The following is a 16,413-nucleotide window of genomic DNA, read 5'->3' as shown; positions in this document are numbered from 1 at the left end:
GGCAGAAAAAAGAGAGCAAAAGGAAAAGGAAGTGGAGATGGAGACAAAATGCAATGCTAGTAGGTGAAAGGAGGTACAAGAGGGTGAGGGAGGGAAGGGAAAGACAGAAATATTTGGGAACATAATAGAAAAGGAGAGGAAAATGTGATGGTTTGAGCTGTGCCTCCGTAACCCTTTCACTCAACTCATGCTAATACCTGCAGGGCTAAGAATGGGACTGTTACCAAGTCAGATAAGCTGGGGGTGGATTTATGCACTGGGACTCATTTTAAGGCTTAGTTCAGTTGGGGGGCTTCAGTTCCTTTGCTCCAAAAGTCTGAGAGCGTCCATAAAATGTGTGCTGCGGGCACTGTTCTCCAGAGGTGTAAAAAGCAGAGAAACACCTTTGTTGTTCAGTTTGCTTTACTGTTCCACAAAAGGTTCTACCTCATCAAGCATGCATATTTTGTCGCAAAAATCGATACTAAAGAAAATTTGGCTCAATTCTACTAAAAAACAAAACAAAAACAAAACCCCAAACCCATGTCCTTTCACTTCCATTCTGCCCCCCTCCCCCCGGCCACTATTAATCATTGCCCTTGGATATTCACAAACTACTCTTTTCAAGGCAATTGCTTTAGATAAAATCTGCCTTTGAAAATTTGCCATCTCCTGTTTAGGAAGGGGAATATCAAGTTTTCACTCATTTTCCCTTGGTAGTTACTTCTTCAAAAGTTGATAAACATATCTTGCTTTGAAATATTCTCTAAAAAAGTAACAAAACTTTGCTTTTCTCTTATCATATGCATGTCATTGCTCTTTCTTCATAGAAGTTTGATAAAAGTTTATAGGAGTAAGTTCAATTTCTTATAATGTTAAAGAAGTTCCTATTCTCATGCTATGAAGCAGGAACTAATAAACCCAGGGGGCGAACAAATCATACAGAGACATTTACTGGCACTTAGCAATTAAGTATGAGGCGGGAGTTATTTTGGACTTTTCCAAATTAGATGCTAGCAATTTTACACAATCCTGAAAAGGGAAGACATCCTACAGGTGTCTCTCAGGCTGTCATTTTAAAGTTCTCATAAAACAATCAGGGGGTGGACTTGTGAGTAAGTATAATGGGGGAAAAAACATAATTCTGCTTTTTGCTGCAGTGCTGACTATACAAGGTGAAGCTCCAACAGCTTGCTGAAGTTGGGTCCCAAGGGTTGTAGCCTGCACTGCAGCTTATTAAAGGAAACAGCATTCCTTTCAGCGGGGTTTTTTTCTAGTTTTGCAGCATTTTTATAGGGTGAAACTGAACAGCACTTTATTCAGAATGCACAAAATCATAGCAACTGGAAACATTGCAAAATTTATCATTGGTTATTCACATGACTTCTTTTATATTACTTCTTAAAGATATCGGTTCGCAATCTTGTTACACTCTCATCATTAAGTTGTGCTGAAAAACATGGACTTTCTCTTGAAGGCACACTAGTATATAGCAATTTCCACTAGTCTAAAAAACAGTAGCCCACCTCCTAAATTTGGTAGACAACTAAAAACATACTAAGTTGCCTTCCTTGGGCAATTCAAATCTTGTGGTTGCTACCTAAGGAGCTAGGCCTGTAAATAGCCATTCACCTTTGATAAATAAGAATTAATTCTAGGGGACTGGAAAGACACCTTAAAAGGGGGGGGGGAGGGGAGAGGAGAGGGAGAGGGAGTGTCACTTGTGACCTAAAAGGAAACAAACAGAGATATTAGTCTGAACAAGTAACAAATAAGATTTTATAGAGAACTATATAGATATATATGGAAAGCCTCTTAGGAGCAAGGGGTTGATGGGTCCACCCCATCTTCACCTAGAAATGATGTTAGGCCCACATGGTGCAGGTCAGGTGTCTGGGACTGGATTGTGTAAAAGAGGAGCCATGGGTACTAACATAGCAGCATCTTCTTTCTACCACAACTGGAGATACTTGTGAGCGTTATAATTGCTTAGTTCAGAATGCAAACTTCAGTTACTCATGTCTGGCTCAAATACCAGGCAAGAAGAACAATTCCCCTCCCACTTGCAAATTTTCGGCCCTTCCTCCACCTGCGTCTACTCGCTGCTTCTTCTGTGAAAAGGGTGGGTGATGGACTCTGCTGATCTGTCAAGTGGAGAAACAGTTGACTCCGATTTATGCAGAATAAGCTGAGCTATCTCCTGGTGCATTAGGGAACCATCTTCCAATCCAAGGAATACTATGGGAAGGGGGTGATTCACTCATTGCCAAACACAGCTTCTGTAGCCCCCTTCAGCTTCACAAGAAATAACAAACAGCAGAAAAGTCTTTTCTCAGAAAGAGAACACTGTGTGAACCCACATCTCTCAAGATCCAAGCCCAGCCCTCCAATCAATGAATCACACTTGTTTGTGGATCGTATTATGTAGTTCGCTGGAATTTCAAGCTCTTTGAGCACAGCATGTTACGCTTATATGGAAAATGGAGACACACACAGCTTGGTGGAAGCAGTATTTTGATTGATTCTTTCCACTTAATAAGAGGGGAATTTCAAAACTTAACATTCACTGCTTGGTATGCAGGACATTCCTCTATTACCCATTACAACTGCAGTATCTTAGTGACCTACTTTTAGTAGAGATGGAGTTTATGCTGTGAGAATTTAACACCAAATGCTTTGAAATGTCTACTGAAAGGTCTGTAGCCCACGTTATTAATGTGCATGCCATCCAGGCATGTGATAAGCAATTATCTTTATATACTAATCTCAGAGTGATGCAAAATGTAAATGGACCTCCAGCCTTACAGCAAGCCGTACCTGCAGAGAATGACTCTGTTGCAAAGCACTGAATATTAAGAGCCTGTAGCATAATATGGAAGAGAATGCTTTTCTCTACCAGAAACAGTTCATTTGGGTGTTACTCGGTCCCTGCATGTCTTTCAACACCAGAAAACAATAGCCCAATTTCAAAATAAAAGCTAGGCTTCTGTACAAAGATGAACACATTAATCTGGGAGACGCACTATGACCCCTCTACCCATCCTAAAAATGTCCAGTTTGTACATTTATTTTTACTGTTCTCTGAACACCTGATTTCTTTGCAGTTCAATGATACCAAGGACAGAAAAGTACTTTTCCAGAGACACTTTCTATGCCTCTGGTTGTGAGCTACAAAGCCTAGATTGGAGCGTGGGCAGCTTGCCTCAATAGCTGTTAAACTCGCTTACACAAATAATAATCTTTTATAGCATTTTCAAGTTTGGAAGAGCAAGAACTGGCAAGGGAACTGCACTCCCTACCTTCTGGTTCCTTTGAGATGTACGAGGTTTATTAATTATTTATTAATAAATAACATAAAATAAAAATAAGCATTCAGTCTGCTATCATCACTACGAGGGAATTTCACTTTTCTGCCAACAGCTTCATCCTCCTCTCTCCAATCAATCCAGGCCTTAATTACTAAATAGAACAGATCCACCGTCACCACCCCAAACTTATAAATTCCAAGAAAAGTTACATTTCATTATGTCATATACCAAGTACATTCAATACAAATAACGACTGATTACTTCAAACAAAGGAGGACTGTTTGTTTGACATTGATCCATTCCTTGATGCTTCTTGTAGTGAATGCTGAGACAGGCTGGCACTAAATGTTTAGGGTTGTGGGGAGCAAGACCCAGATGATGATGACGACGATGATGATGATGATTTATATCCCACCCATCTGGCTGGGTTTCCCCAGCCACTCTGTGCGGCTTCCAACAAAATATTAAAAATACAATAAACAAGGCTGCCTTCAGATGTCTTCTAAAAGTCAGATAGTTGTTTATTTCCTTGACATCTGATGGGAGGGCGTTCCACAGGGCAGGCACCACTACTGAGAAGGCCCTCTGCTGGTCCCCTGTAACTTCCCTTCTCGCAGTGAGGGAACCGCCAGAAGGCCCTTGGAGGTGGACCTCAGTGTCTGGGCTGAACAATGTGGGTGGAGACACTCCTTCAGATATATAGGACCAAAGCCGTTTAGGGCAGGGGTAGACAACCTAAGGCCCATGGGCTGGATGCGGCCCAATGCCTTCTCAATCCGGCCCACAGACGGTCCAGGAACCAGCGTATTTTTACATGAGTAGAATGTGTCCTTTTATTTAAAATGCATTTCTGGGTTATTTGTGGGGCCTGCCTGGTGTTTTTACATGAGTAGAATGTGTGCTTTTATTTAAAATGCATCTCTGGGTTATTTGTGGGGCATAGGAATTTGTTCATCTGCCCCCCCCCAAATACAGTCCAGCCCACCACATGGTCTGAGGGACGGTGGACCGGCCCACAGTTGAAAAAGGTTGCTGACCCCTGGTTTAGGGCCTTAAAGGTCAGCACCAACAATTTGAATTGTGCTCAGAAACATATTGGGAGGGAGGAAGTCAGCAGACTTCCCTTAAACAAAGCAAAATGCTCTTGGTGGGTCCTCTTATAAGACAAGGACAAAGTCACTCTCTCCCAGCCTAAGCTGCTCAAAGGTCAAAATAGGGAAGGGAAGAGCAAGTACCAGGACTTGAATTTTTTGAAGGAAGGGCAAGAGACAAATGTAGCGGATAAAGAAAAGCAGTATCTGTTGCATCAAAGAAACAAAGGGAGATTCATTTATTCACTTAAACATTGTGAGTTGTAGCCAATGCTCTGTGGGCAGAAGTCCATTTGCACAATGAGACTTTCCTTTCCACTCCTCCGTACCCCTCCCAAATCTGCTCCAGAGGGTCTGCTAATCCTCCAGAACTGATTTTGATGGCATGCAGGGAGCTACAGGGGAAAGGAGAAGAGGAAAAACTTCAATTCTGCAAGCAGAAATATATTGCACTAACAGAAAAGTATGGTTGGATAAAAATTAATTAATTTATGACATACCCCCCCTTACCTTCCTCAATAACATGTAACAACCACTGATTTTGCACACATATTGAATACAAAGCAAAATGCTCCAATATCCATAATAAATCAGGAAAAATAAGCAAAGACTTTAAGGGTGTTTTGAATATTGCAGAATCCAGCTACAATCTAACTCCCCAATGTATTCCTTGAGCTGCAGAAATGTGCTCAAACAAGCTGCAGACTTAGAAACAATGAATATGGTAACTAGGCTTAAAAATTGTCATGGTTTATTTGCTGTGCTGTATTGACTCAGGCTCTCGTGTATAACACAGTATTATTTGCTCACTCTTCATTCACTGAATGATGTCAAAGCAAATTGAAGTTATATAAATATCATTAAGGTTGTACCACAAAACAAGACACAGAAAAGGAACAAAACATTCCATAAGACTACCTCATGTCGTACTAGAATGTTGCTGAAGGCACTGAGATGCTAGAGGTGTTATCTTTCAGATGATACAAACCCAAACCCCTTATCAACCCCGCCATAGAATCAAAGAAACAATCACAAAATCACATGAATTTATAATAAATGCAAATCCATTTCTCAGACTCAAGGCTACCACAGAAGTATCCCTTCTTAAAAACATTATGGCACTATTTCATTTATGCCACATCTTTGGATATAGATTGATATTTATTTTTCTAAACTGAAGCCACTAAATACAGATTTCTACCAGGGACAAAGGTTTTGCTGAACTGTATTTGTACTTATGCTTAATTTGGTGCACTAAAAGTCTTGAGATAATTATATGGGTTTTGGAGGAAAGAAAATCCAGATGGGTTTTTATTCATCCTATTTGAGTTCCACAGAAATATAGCCATGAATTTCCTTCCTTCTTTATACAAAGAACTTCCTCACAGAAAAGAAAAATTTCCCATACATCAATCATATAACTTAAAAGGTCTCTCTAGAATTGCTTTTCAAAAAAAAAAAAAATACTGTATATATGATTTCCTTATAAGCACAGACCCATTTTATTGTTCCTTGTTTATTTCCCTCTCTGGGATGGGGTGTATAAAAACAGTCTTGCAAAAAAGTGACTGATACTGAGCAACTATCTCAAGGAATTGTTAATATGGTAAAAATGACAAAAGCGTTTGCTGGTAATAGTCTATCAATCCACTCTACAATCACCTCCTACTGAACAGGTTAAGTAAAAGCAAACAACTGGTTTACTGTTCTGTTATTAAAATATTATAAAAACTCGCTAAATCGGAACAGAAGTCCCATCTAGTCTAGCATTCTGTTCTAACAATGGCCAACTAGATACCAATGGGAAGTCCAAAAGCAGGACATAAGTAAAATAGCATTATCCCACTCAAAACCCCCGCACCTGGTACTCAGAGGCACCACAGCATCATATGGGAAGTAATATCAAGTAATTGAAGCTAGTAGCTTCTGATATAAAATATTAATATAATGAACAATGACTAACACATATCTATTATATGAATTGTGTTAACATTTTGAATGGCTTCATAAAAATTATCAGGGTCTATTGTAGGAAAGCAATAGGAAAGCATGAAAGAAAACCCTGGCCTATATATTATATACCATGCAACCACCCTATTCAGGTATTATAAATGGATTTCTACATTTTGAATGCTGAGACCTCAAAAACAATTTTTGGAGAAGTCAGGACAGAAATGTAAGATGATAGGACGATTGACACCGATGGTGAAAACAGCACATACATCACATTGGCTAGTTTATACACTAATTCATGTGAACGAGCTACACTCTGACATTTCTTCTTGGGACTTGTCAACTAAGCACTGGTTTCTTTTAATAAATAGTATTATTATTATTATTATTATTATTATTATTATTATTATTATTAGGTTTCCCCAGCTACTCTGGGAGGCTTACAGCATAATTAAAAACATAATAAAAACATCAGCATTAAAAAGTGTTTAGGACCTCAACATCCTTAACATTCTAATCCTCAAACTACTTCCCCCCCAAAAAAAATCCAAATGAATTTAAGACCACTTCACAGTAATTATTTTGAGTTCAGTGAACATAAAGACATAGCAGCATAAGGCTTTTAACTTCTGTTTATAGCAGACTGGCAACTTACCATGTGGGACTTTCACAGCTAAGGAAAATAGACATTGCAGATTTCACCAAAGGGCTGTTCCCCACAGCACACCTGATTGCTCTATGCTCACCAGCACTACATCACCATTTCCTGAGAAAATATGCTAAGTGTGGATGGCATACCTTCACCTTAAATATAGCCATCTGGGAATCCTGACTGGACCAGAGCTCCCCACAACTATTTAAAAATACATGCATGCTGTTGTCCACACTTTTAAAAGTTTGCTACCAAAAGCAATTGGGTTTGTCATGTAAAGTGCAAAGCTGTTCAGAGTGGAAAGCCAGGATATGCATACAAAACTGACACTGCAACTCAACTGCAATAATTTCACAAATACTGCAAAAGCAGAAGAGCTGACAAAAGAATCTTAATTCTGCGGGGTGACATGAAAAACAGAAAGAGGAAAAGAAAAGCACTGGACACTCTTTCTATTTACTAAAGCTTTAAACTTGTTTGTGCATCAGAGCTATTAGGTATCTGGTGTTCCACTTGTTTTGGTAGTGTAAACTTCTTAGAATATGCTTTCATCTCTCTCCGCCTCAGCAGAAGGCCACATCACTTCAAATCATCTTCTCTTTTGTTTATGCCTGCGAATTTTTGTACTCCATGCTATTGCTTAACTAGCTTATTTGAAGCATTTTTGTAACATATGGGTTTTACACCCCAATCCTCAAAGCGTAGTACCACTGAAAACCTCCTGTGGAATAAACGAAATATGCACAAGTGGAAGAACTTGAGGATCAGCACTATAGCTTGTCTGGAAAATGGTCTACTGATATAACATTGTGTTGTACCATATGGTATTTCTGATTTGTGAAAAGGCAGACTATTTTAATTTCCAGCACAGTAAGTCCCTTAATCTGAGCAAACCCAAATATCCAGCTAGAATCCAAAACGTAATAAACAGAAGGATAATCAAAGCCAAGAAGGTGAAAGTATGCTTAATAAGATACTCTCCCAGATGAACACCTCAATCCTTCTAATTTAGTACTGCAGAGATATTTTAAAGCAGTTGAAGTATTTGGGTCAACAAGTCTATCAGTCCAACAGGCAAGGCTCATAGAACATGCAATATTCCTCCAAATAGCAGGCAAGTCACTCACCATCTCAGTGCAATCTTGATTGGTGTAGTAAGACAGGATGTGAACAGGTCAGCTGGCAGGTCAGGGATCATCGGTAACAACTCACTGGCTTCACATGCTGCCAGTTGAATGCAATTTTTCATTGAAGGAGGCAAGGGCATCTGAGCCAGTGGATGGTTAGGGTTAATTGCAGCCACCTTCATAGGAAATTAAAACAAACAACAGTTAAGTCTTCCTAATGATTAACTACCAGTATCTAGAAAATCTTCTGGAAACAAAACTAGTTAGGAGATGCCAAAGCTCAAAGAACCATTCAACTCATCAACAATTAAATTACTAATGATAACTGGTGCAGATTGTAAAGCAGAAATGAATAGTTCTAGCCTATCCAAAGGGTAACTGCTTATCCAAAGGATGTCTTCCTATACTCTTTAGTCATGGCACAGGTCATTTTTCTCAAAGGCACTACCTTAGTGGTTGCAGGAAAGTGGCTGCATGAGCTGCACAGCCTGAACTTCTGCCTATATCGGCCACACGGATAACTGAAAACCAAGATAGGGTTTAGGAATGAAGCCTAGTATACAGGCTGTTCAGGTGCCTTAAGTGGTATGTTATTTAATATAATATTTTTGTATTCTACCTACACATCTTCAGTGCCCAAGCTGGCTAATAGACAATAAACTATGAAGTTACAACAATACACAATAAAGCAGCATATTATAAATCACAAAATAAAATATAAATTCAGCGTTAATTTTACTTTGCTTTTAACAGAAGGGTTTGGGTTTGTTTGTTTGTTTTTGCATATTTTGTTGTGGCGAAGGCCTAAAAAAAAGAATTAAGAAAGCATTAGGGGGAAAATGAGGAAAGCATTTAAAGATCAGTCAGTTGGATTGAATCCTTTGAACCCTCCATCCTCCATAGATGGAGACCAATCCATGTCGTCTCTACTTGTTTTTCCTTCATCACCCTGATATTTTTTTAAAAAACCTCCAAGATCAATTTGTTTAATTTGAGACTATGATAATTTGATCCAATTTCCATTATAAAGACGTTGCTTGAGTACAAGTTTCTATGGGATGCTCAACAAAAGACTGGACTACCAAATTGGCCATTCAATGAACTACTGTAGATATCACCACCTCATTCATGAATAGTGTTATTATAACCTGAAGTAGCTCAACAGTATAAATATTAATTGGCTGAAAATTATTATGAAAGAAAAACTTCTCTGTCATCATTTGAAAATGCTTAGAAAGAAACCATACTGAAAACCAGTTTAACAGCCTTTCATGAAACTGTCTATATCTGATGCACAGTGTTTCTCCGAGAGAGTGAAAAAAAGAAGTTTCTGGTATCTCATGGGATTTCTGGTGTTGAAATTCTGGCTGCAGGGAAGCAATTGTTCCAAATTACAAATGTGAGCTGAAATAGTGCTTCCAAACCTCCACAATGGAGATCAGAAATATTAATTAGCTAGGAAAGGTCTGTATAAACTAGCCCTTACTCATATTCATATGCAAATTAGAAATAAAAAGGAGAATTGCAAGAAGATAAAACATTATGCTTGAGGGAACAGGGCAGAAGGGAAAGAATCCTTTTGGGAAAATGAATACACAGAGAGAAAAAGAAATGAAAGGTCTTCTTTAACTGCTAAGATTGCATGTAGGCAGTTTGTATGGATCCTTTCTCAAAGCTCAGTTTTAAAATGGGCCTTTGATGGTAACCAGCTTGGAAAAAAGAAAATGTTTTTTCGGAACACTCCACAGCAGTTGGTCACAGGAGAAATTTCAAAGCAAGTCCCTAACACTTCAGTAACCAGAAGAAGAGCCAACATAGTGAAACTACTCCAAAGCAGGAAATTGCTTCCCAAGGTCTGAATGACATCACTGGTATGAATTGAGAACGGTTCATTCCCTGTTTGCCATGAAAGCTGAGCCACAATGAGAGACAGAAATAACAGAAACGTCAAACAGCTTGCACATACTGATGTTCGAAACAGACTCTTATCCTAGTAACAGTGCTGTCATCATCCAACCAACCAGATTTCACTACAATACAACAGTTACTGAGAACAAACAAAGCTAGGCAACGTGGCTATGCCTGCTTCCCAAAGGCCAAATGCTGCTAACATTTTTGAGCCCAAGGGCACACTGGGAATTTTGAGAGTCAGCTGTGGGCATCACCACCTCTGGTTGCTTCTCCTCACCCTTGATCAATGTCCCCACCCCACAGACAGAGAGAAAACACATTAACATGACTGCATACATGTTTTTGGTCTCATCATGTTTAAACAGTAAAGGTAGAGTAAGTACCAAAGTACATATTTTTCAGTATAAAACTATTTTGAAGAGCAAACTTCTAATTACCCCTATACATTTAAAGAAGTAAGCATCTTAAACCACTGTCTTTTCAGCAGTAGATATTACAAACCAGTGCAGTTACAGAAAAGTAAATATTAAACCTGCTAATTTAAAGGAGATAACTTTCAATAATGGCTCACTTAAAGAATTAAGCATTTTTCTGCAATGTGCTTTTATATTACTGTTAGGGAAGTAACCCCAACCACACTTTGCACGATCTTTACTTAAATAGTTCCTTAACCTGACTTTCAAACAGTAACAAGTAGTGCTGTTCCATACTAAGCTTGTAATACAAAGCAAACGCAATGAAAAGTGAGTTGTTCCTATGGTGAATATTCCACATTTACAACTTTGCAAGGTTCCGAGAGAGATTAATGGTGGTAAGAGGATGCTGCTGAAACTGAAGAATGGGATTTGGGTGAGGTGGTAGCTAACTTGCATGTAGTGCTATGTCATGTAACCCACACTGCACTCCACAACGGAAGCATACCTTTATACAGTCTTAAGGCTGCTCTCTGTACCATGTACCTCTTGAAGACAGCATCAGATTCTCTCACAGCTGATGCCATGGTTTCAGCCATGTGTTCACATGCGTACTATGACAAAACTTGACAGTTTTGAAATCTCTGTTGAGGTTTTTGGTCATCAAGCCCATAAAAAGTTTATGCAATTCTATTTCCAGTGTCCTTAGTGGTCTTAACTAAATTCTTGGCAAGCTGCTGCTGATCCACCTTCCTCCTGTTCCTAAGCCTAGCTGACCTAGGTCAGTGGGCCTCCTTCGCATGACTAGCGCTAGCTCTACTTCAGCATGTTTCTCAAGGACAGTGCACTTCTCAGGTTCTTCTTGTTCATCTGTGATACCTAAAGATCCTGTAAGAAAGAGGATAATTAAATAATTAGAACCGAGGGTGCTTCAGAGATGATGGTAAGTTCTTCTCTGGCAGTCAGCATCCCAAAGATGACTTTAGATTGGGAATGAAGTAAGCTTACCTTGAGAGAGATCCCTAGAGAGAGTATGCTCCAAAGCAGGAATGGCTCTCTGTTCAAATCCAAAGGTGGAGGAAGGGGTTTGTCTGTCAAGGCCTGCTGGATGTCAAGTTTTGCTGAGTCAACCATCTGTTCTCCAATGTTGGTCTTATCTGACAGCATCCTAAGTGCCAACACATTGTAGGTAAGGTACTTCCAGTGGGTTGCCTTCTTGAACTCTCTTCCCGATACCAAGTCCAGCAAAATATGCTGATGTTCCTCCTGAGTCTGCTATGGATCTCACTTTTCCTCTTCATACTTTTAAGATAGAAGAATGCTGAAGTCTTCATTCTGGAGCAACACTGTAGACCCTATTGGTGGTAGAGCCCTTTGATAAACCATGGTGTTGTTTGATGGTTGCTCTTCTGATGGTATTATCTTCATCTCCTCAGAGATAGAGCTTGGACTAACCTTGTGCTGCAGACATGTTGTCACCCTATACGTGGTCAACCCAAGCAGCTTTGTCCACTTTGCATGGAAAAGCCAGGATCCAGGGGAACCTGGACTGCTTTTAACCGTACAAGCACAAGGCTTGGAGCTGTAAATGCCGAGGGACAGGAGTGTTAGGCAGTGTTGGTCTATGCAGAATTGGTAGCTCTCCTTGGCCAGAGAATCCAAGGGTGGGAAAATGGGTCTGCCTTGTCTGGCCAGAGGACAGACCAGTGGTCAGGAATGATGGGAACTGTAGTCGAAAAACAGCTGGAGACCCAAGGTTGGGGAACACTGGTGTAAGGGACTGGGTTTCTTCATCCATCGTGGAGAGTGTCTGCAACTCATGGTATTTACAAGCCATAGCTGAGATTCACTGATGTGTCCTTGGGGTTCCCTTGAGTGTGTGTGTGTAAAACAACAAAAACAAAAAAACCCTACCAGTGGCATAGAAACACTGTTTGAGAAAACCAGAAACAAATGAAAGCTCACCCCAACATCAGATGAGGGATTGTCAGATAACAGACATCCCTGCACCAAGTGAATTGTTCTCTAAGTTCTTGAAAAAAAGATGCTAATTATCCTTAAGTTGCAAAGTGTAATCAACAGGGTATGAAGGGTGGGGGGAGGTGTCAGGCTTTGGTGCTGATTGAAATTATTCTTACCCTGCTAGGATTTCATGGTGCTACTTTCAGAAGTACAAATGTTTTAAACCTTAGTAGTTTTAAATGTTTTAATGACTGCATTATTAATTACCCCCACCCCAAAAGCTATTGCTTCATTTCCCTCTAAGCAGCTTTTAATAAAAGTACTTTTGGCTAACTATCATTATGCACGGTTCCATTGTGCACTGCTGCTTTCTTATTCATCCTTTTATAGATGCTAGCTGGACAGAGGTCCCTTTGCACCACAATATGAAACTGTCTGCCTTGCGGGAAAGAGCTTGTCATGGAGAAGTGGAGCAGGGAAAAGCAACTGTTGTTAGGCAGAGTTCGGAGTAAAGTCTTCTTCAGGCAAAGCACTACAGAGAGCAGCTTCATCTTGGGAGTGGTTAAGTTTTCCATTCCTTTCTTCCTTGCAAATCTGCAGCTCGGCGAGCAACTTGAGTGCAATGGCTGAACACGCCACACAGTTTACATATAATGATAAGCCACAGATAAAAGAAGCCAGAAATTGTATGCCAACAATAAACCATGACTTATTATCATTGTTTGTTTGTGCTTAACAAACCATAGTTAAACAGCTAGGCGTGAGTTAGAAAATCAAAACAAACCATGGTATAATAACCCTGGCTGAGTACTACATACGAGCCAGGCCATTATTGTTCTGATCAATCTGAAGGTGAAGAATTTGAAATAGAAGACACATAATAGGGCTGATTTGTAACAAGTGTATGCACTTATTACACATTAACCAAGATCCTATTATTCAAGTGAAAGTAATTATAAAAATTGGGACACACATCCATTTATCTGTGAGCAAATTAGTATCCCCCATCATAATGTAAAGAGCCAATACTGTGCAATTCTAGCACTATTTGACCCTTGAATCAAGGGAGTCCTGATTCTTGAGTTTTTTTTCTCACTCACCCAAACAACAAGCAATAGATATCATGCAGAGCAAAAGTTTTGCTCAGTAGATGAGTTAACACACAAAATGAAGTTGAAAGCACATGCCATAAAGACTGTAGTGACAACTGCTGGATTATGCTACTAACAACATCAATACACGAAGGCACTTCTAGAAAGCACATAGCAATCCTAGCTGAAAAGTAGCCTATATGAAACCTGCTCACATGCCTGGCAGGGGCAAAATACAGCTCTGTAAGAGAGCACCACTTTTATAAAGGCAACTCTCATGTTACAAAATCAACACATTACCTACCCCCACTAAAAGGAGTGGCACTTCTAGGTTAATTTTGTTATAGTAAAAGTCCTTGCTTATTTGTAAATATGAAGCTACCACCTGATGAGTTTTTAGCAGTTCAGAATCTGGAATCAGCCAAGTAGCTGTGGCATTTGAACTGAGAGGGAAAGGCTTTCTGATGAAACAAAATCAGCTGAGTAGCTCTGGGCTAAGATGAGGGAATAGTATCGCCAGCTTTCCAGGACAAGTGTTGACTTTGTCTGGGCAGCCTTCCATTGGATAGAACAATCTTCATTCTGAATATATAAACACCAGAAATAATCTGGAGGGAGTTATACGCTTAAAGCACAGAAGCTAGCAGGACTTACGTACATTTAGATTTATTTAGACTGTGCATAGGATTGGAATTAAAAGCTATTTAAATACTCTTGGCTACTGCACCTCAATTTTGCTGCTTCTCTAGTCTTTTTACTTTGCAGACTGCAGCAATTCCCCTTGCTAATCAGCTGACTGCCTGGCAGCTAATCAGTAGATCAGTGACACAACACACATCTGATAATCTCATTTATTACAAGTGACAAGTAGCAGAGATGTGAATGGGTCAGTGATCTAGCATACACAGCTTCACTCTATGGTTAGGGTCCAGGAGTTGTTATTATTATTACTATTTTTGCAAAGGACTCTTGCACATTAATGCTGGCTGTTTCTTAGGATTTGGGGTGTTTAAAGTTTAAATATTGTGTCTATATTACTACTGTACGCAGTTCTCTGCTTGGTGAGGAGATTCTCATAAAAAGCAGGTTAAACTTTTATTAAATGTGTTCAGTTTCATGCTGAGTTTGACTGGATCGGGTTGTTTCAGGCAGGGTCTCCATTTCACACATGATGTTTCCCACATAGGCAAGCACTGGTATAGCAAAACCAACATACATTAGTGTACAATATGCTCCGTGAAGGTGATACATGTGTATTCTGATGAGGAAAGTGCACTACATTTGGAAAATGCAGCTTTCCAAGTGCATATTTAGCAAAACAGATACATGCGCGTTCTTACACAGGTGTATGCCAGGCACGAGGAACATTTTTCTATGGAGGGCCACTGACTAATGAGAAAAGGTAATGGGTGACTCTGAGCTGAAGAAGGGTGGCATAGGCTTGGCTCTATGCCTGCCAGGCAGTTGGAGCTACAACTACTCAACAAGCACAGGGGCTCCTCAATATGAGAAAAATCTATTTGCCTAGGGACAAACCAGACTCAAACAATGCTTCTTTATTTTTCCCCCGGTATAAAAAACAAAACCAAAAAAAACAAAGTAGACACCTGAGACTCCACACCTATTAATGAACATGGTTTTCATTGGTGTACGAAACTGAGCATGTTTTTTCCTACACCAGTATATTGTATTGGCCCAAATAAGACGCATCCGCAAATACGCTACACCTTTAAAATTCAAGGCTTATTTGTGGGTGCAGTCCGCCTCCCGGCTGAACGGGGGGGGGGGGGCAGGAACCCACATCTTGACACTACCACCTCCCGGTACTCCCAGCACTCCCGCCCTCAGCACCGTTGCCCCGCGTTCCTCTCTGGGGAGGGGGAGCCATGCTGCTTGGCCAGCAGCCTCCCCTGCTTCTCCTCGACGGCTCAGGGGAGGTTTGGGAGCAGGGGGTGGGCTATACACCATGGCCCGTGCTCCTGGACTGCTTCCTTGGGGTGGGGGGTAACCATGTCGCTTTGCCGGCAGCATAAGGTCGCGAATATAAGCCACCCTTTATCTTTTCACTGTCAGAATTTGGAAAAAAGTGTAGCTTACATTCGGGCCAATACAGTACATATTTAGGAGAAAAATCAAGTGCATTCAGATCCTCTCACTTGTTGCTATTTAGATACTGGCTTTACTGTGCTGTTTTTGTGTGTTCTGAACAAGGGAAGAATTGCTTATTCCTTGGAGTGATAGTGTCAAAAGTATGGGACGTGGAGGCTTGAGGCTACAATTCCCATCATTCTGAATGCTGGCACGGCTTGGTGATTTCTCAGAACCGACAGCATCCTGATCTTCTACGTCAATGTACTAACAAAGGTAAAGGAGAACAATTTCTTCTTTCCAGAAGATGATAGATTAGGAAAATTCCACACACCACTGACATATATCGTAACAGTGCTCTGGACTGTAACTTCAAAGATTCATCTGTGCTGAAGACGGAAAACAAATCAAAACTGCAAATTTGATCTCATTAGTTCTGATCAGAAGCAGTTAGTCATGTACCGTACTTCTGGCTAAAGGAACAAGCACTCCCACAGTAGCATTTAATTCCCACACAGAGAAGGAATAAACACAAGAAATTCTACTGCTCTAACATAAAATACCCTAGAGACTGAAAAAAAGGACATGAAAATAAGGCTGTGGGGATGTGGGGAGACTAAGAACCTAAGGCTCATATGTCACTATTAATTTATATATAGCCCGAGCAAAGTCCTATGATATGCACAAATTCTCCACCCCACCCTCTTTCCAGCTTCTCTTGACATGTAATAAGGCATTTCAGATATACGCAATTATGTGGGATGACACAGGAAGATTAAGCAGCCTTTTTTTGTTCCAACAGTGCACTTGAGCAGCTCATTTAGCTATCCAGAATTAT

At 40.2% G+C, this 16,413-nt stretch overlaps 1 protein-coding gene across 2 annotated transcripts in view; it reads right to left on the bottom strand.

Moving 5' to 3' along the window:
- RPTOR (regulatory associated protein of MTOR complex 1) overlaps positions 1–16,413 on the bottom strand; it is a 304,516-nt gene that overhangs the window by 173,121 nt on the left and 114,982 nt on the right. For both annotated transcript variants that reach the window (XM_083598574.1, XM_083598575.1), the window contains exon 6: positions 8,111–8,286. In XM_083598574.1, coding sequence (XP_083454700.1) covers positions 8,111–8,286 — 176 coding nt within the window. The remainder of the gene's footprint in view (positions 1–8,110; positions 8,287–16,413) is intronic.

This window comes from Podarcis filfolensis (assembly GCF_964270895.1).
Source record: "Podarcis filfolensis genome assembly, chromosome: 2".
NCBI lineage: Eukaryota > Metazoa > Chordata > Lepidosauria > Squamata > Lacertidae > Podarcis > Podarcis filfolensis.
Note: the sequence above shows the minus strand (reverse complement) of the source record. Positions and strands in the feature narration are given on the sequence as shown.